At 45.2% G+C, this 3,914-nt stretch overlaps 1 protein-coding gene across 1 annotated transcript in view; it reads left to right on the forward strand.

The window, feature by feature from the left end:
- The window catches only part of LOC126528102 (uncharacterized), a 56,235-nt gene continuing 52,321 nt past the window's right edge, over window positions 1-3,914 (forward strand). The window contains exon 1 of the mRNA XM_050175970.3: window positions 1-324. Coding sequence (XP_050031927.1) covers window positions 276-324 — 49 coding nt within the window. The 5' untranslated portion in view covers window positions 1-275. The remainder of the gene's footprint in view (window positions 325-3,914) is intronic.

The raw sequence follows: 3,914 nt of genomic DNA on the forward strand, positions 1-3,914 counted from the left end.
CTTTTTTTGAAAAGTAACGTCGGCGGGGGACGCCACGCCAGAACTTGGCGAGAACTGACTGCCATCGCTGGCTGCAGAAACACAGCGAGTGAGATATGCGGTGGGCGCCGGGCTGATGACCGCCTCTTTTTTGTTCGCGTGCTTCGAACTGGTCGGCTTCGCGGTTTGGATAATTACGCCTTTGTGTGAACTGAAGGCCTTTGGAAAGTGACACTGTCTTGGCGTTACCTGCGAGCGAAAAAAAGAAAGTGCGAGAGTGAAAGAGTCCCTCTTGGATGAACTTCGTCATGAATCTAGCTTGGTTGGCCTGCGTCGTTACAACTGGTGAGTTTCTGGCTCTGGTATACCTTCTTTCTTTTCTTTTTTTTCACACTGGTAAGTAACAATGCCATTTTACTTAAAGGAGCTAGCTTCTAAAGCAACAAGCAATGGTGGACGATACTTGCGGATTAGCTGTCATTCTATATAAACGCTTGCGCTCCATAGAAGTACCGGTGGTTCGATTGGAATTACTGAAGTGCGCTTCTCCACGTAAAGTTAACTTTCAAGGACCGCCTGCAGCAATGTGCGCGCGTTAATCTTCTTACGCGTCGTTAATATCGTTCCGAAACTTTACTTTTGTGAAGGACATTTTCGGAAATAATGCCTCTCTTTCTTAGTGATGATTTTCAGCAGCTACTAGAGTTCAGCTCAACAGCTAAACTTGACACTCTCATTAATTTAGCTGGTAGGTTTTAACCGCACAAAGCTACACACCGGGACTTCACGTCAAATGGTGCCGTAGACAAGGACTCCAGATTAATATTCACCACCTAATATTCTTCAACGCACGCGTAAATGTAAGTGCATGTTTTATTCTCACTTGTTCTGAATTTCTTAACCGTCCTTAAAGGCATCGAACCAGCGGCTTCGTGCGCAGTGACTGATCCCCAAAAGTAATTGTTACGGTGATATCGTGTCACATTAAGGAAACCGGGGTTCTCGTCGTTTTTACGACGTAGCTCAAGTTTTTCTTATCTTTCTTCTTTAATGATGATAGCCAGTTAGCGGTGCACCAACGTCTTTCTCCGAGTCGGTCCGTTGACAGATGACCGTGTAGCGCTTCCAGAGGAGGCCGCTTCGGGGCACCACAAGCGTAGTGAGTAGTTAAGACGTGGTATCAATTCAACACTAGTAATACACTTAGTCAATCAATAAATATACCTAGGAGTATGCATAAACTAGGGAAAAACCTCAAACACCCACCAAGATAAAATGAAGATGGAGCGGAATGCAGCAATAATAAGACCTAAAGCACTTTGAACCTACAATAAATATGATGCGGTGCGAAAAATTTGGAAAAGAGGAATGGCGTGAGCGCTAATGTTTGCAAATGCCATTTCCTGCTTCAAATAAAATAAAAATGTTGTCGCGAATGGGGGAGGGGGAGAGAGAGGGAGATGAATAAATGAAAGGCAGGTAGGTTAACCAGAACTGAGCCTTGTTGGCTATCCTGCAGTGGCGGAAGGGAAAAAGGGGAAGAAAAGATCAAGAGAACAAAAGAAAGTCCACTGTGTCGGTCATTGATGTAGTGACAATTATCGGTTTTATAACCCGCCGTGGTTGCTTAATGGCTATGGTGTTGGGCCGCTAAGCACGAGGTCGCGGGATCGAATCCCGGCCACGGCGGCCGCATTTCGATGGGGGCGAAATGCGAAGACACCCGTGTACTTAGATTTAGGTGCCCCTTAAAAAACCCCAGGTGGTCGAAATTTCCGGAGTCCTCCACGACGGCGTGCCTCATGATCAGAAAGTGGTTTGGCACATAAAACCCCATAATTTAATTTTAATCGGTTTTATGTCCCAGATGGTCCCTAAGTCCGGTAGCCTTAAGAAATCGCAGCAGCGCATTTGTGACGTACTGCAGCTGTGATATGCTAGGCCATGGTCCCAAGTTCTCGTCCACCGATAAATGTATTCCGTCTAGGTGGTTTAGAGCTGTAGGCGGTCAAGTCTCTCACATTTAAAGAATGGGCAGTAGCACATGAGGTGTTCTATGGTCTCCTCGACGCTATTGGCATTGCACGCTGCTCTATCGGCCATTCCTGTCAACAATTAGTATGCACTGATGAATGCAGCGCCCAGGCGTAAGCGACACGGCGCTGTTTCCTTGCCTCGGGGACGACCAAGAAACCAGGATGCCTCGATGCGCGTGCCAGAGCCGCGCACGTCGAGACACCTTTTAGGCATCTTTTAGGCACTGTACAGGCACCCTACAGATGTCTTACAGGCAGGGCATCCTACAAGCAACATGCGCAGCCGAATAGAAGGGTTGAGAGAATGCAAACAATGGAAAGTGAAATTAGGTGTGTAACAATTTGGTAATGTCATACCATGTGCCAGCTAGCTTGCTTAGGTGCCGGACTGCGTCGATCCTCGAAAAAGGCATAGAAACACGGTTTGTTCCTTCATGTGCTTTTATAGCAGCTTCGCCGGCGAGGTCGTTGCCGGAGATACCGCCATGACCCGACAGCCACTGAAACACGGTGTTGCCGGGGTTTGAAGTTAACCAGTGGACGGTGGGCCAACTTGGGGTTGAGGGCGTGCGGCAAAATCACGAATGAGGCAGTGCATGGCGACATCGGACGGGCTTGTTTTAAAGTGAGAGAAGCGTTGAGCAGAATGAGCTCTGAAGAACGAATCATGAACATGGGCGAAGGTAAGTGGGCGGCTAAAATACACAAATATGTGTACCTCAAATGTTTGGACAGAGAATGGAGCAAGAGGTAAAGAAAGTCGGCAACAAAGTACAGGGCAATTGAAAGTGCCTGTATAGGCAACCAGAAATCAACAAAAGGAATGTGAGATAAACAGAGACGGTAAGTTGGATGCAAAGGATGGAAAAAAACCCATAGAGATCTACAATTACGGAAAAAATATACCCCATGAGAAAATCTGTACGATAACACAAAGATAACCTGAAGGACCTTGCTAGTTGAAGTCCCGAGTTGGCGGATGCCTGAGAACAAAAAAAAAAAAAAAAGGAGAAATACCGGAGCAAATATTCGCCGCAGGATGAGGCATGTGTCTGGTGCAGCAAACGCACGGATACGACTTGGCACCTCAATATATTTACCCAGCAAGGAACGCACACCTCGCAAACGTGCTAGATTCAAAGCTGATGGGAGCGTTACCTAGACAGCTGTCGAGGTACACAAGATACACTTAGTGTACTGGTGGAATTAGAGCAGGGAAACGATCGGTAAAGTCAGAGTCATTACAGGCATGTATAATTAGGTTTCAATAACGTGAGTGAAGACCAAAGAGAGATAGGCGAAATTCTAGACTGCTGTTCATGTTTATAATGCCTGATTATATTACCTGAGTCAGGCTATGTGTCTATTTGTCGCCGCCTTGCTTCGAAGGGACATGTGCCAATAGAAACCATCATCAGTCATCCTTAGGCGGCGCGGAAACGGGCTCGGACAGAAGGCAGTTCGACTTTGCTGCTCAACATATTTTCGCAAGCTCAGTTTCACGCTTACCACATGGCGAAAAAAAATGTATCCTATTCTGGAATAAGAAGTTGGGAGCGGGATGCGTTGAAGGCCAACTGCTAGGGAATTTAGGGGCGCGTAGGAAGCGTAGCTTTAGATAGTGTAGACATAGAACAGCGCCTTAAACGTTTACAAGTGAAATGTTAGTTATGCGTTACTCCCGGTGAGCGTCGAAATTGGAAATTTTTTTTCGTATCGGTATAAGAACGGGCGCTTATGCAAGGCTGTACTGGCGCATTCACTGTGCGCCTCAATAATATATATATATATATATATATATATATATATATATATATATATATATATATATATATAATATATAGATATAGATATATATATATATATATATATATATATATATATATATATATATATATA

This window comes from Dermacentor andersoni, chromosome 9, assembly GCF_023375885.2.
Source record: "Dermacentor andersoni chromosome 9, qqDerAnde1_hic_scaffold, whole genome shotgun sequence".
Classification (NCBI taxonomy): Eukaryota; Metazoa; Arthropoda; class Arachnida; order Ixodida; family Ixodidae; genus Dermacentor; species Dermacentor andersoni.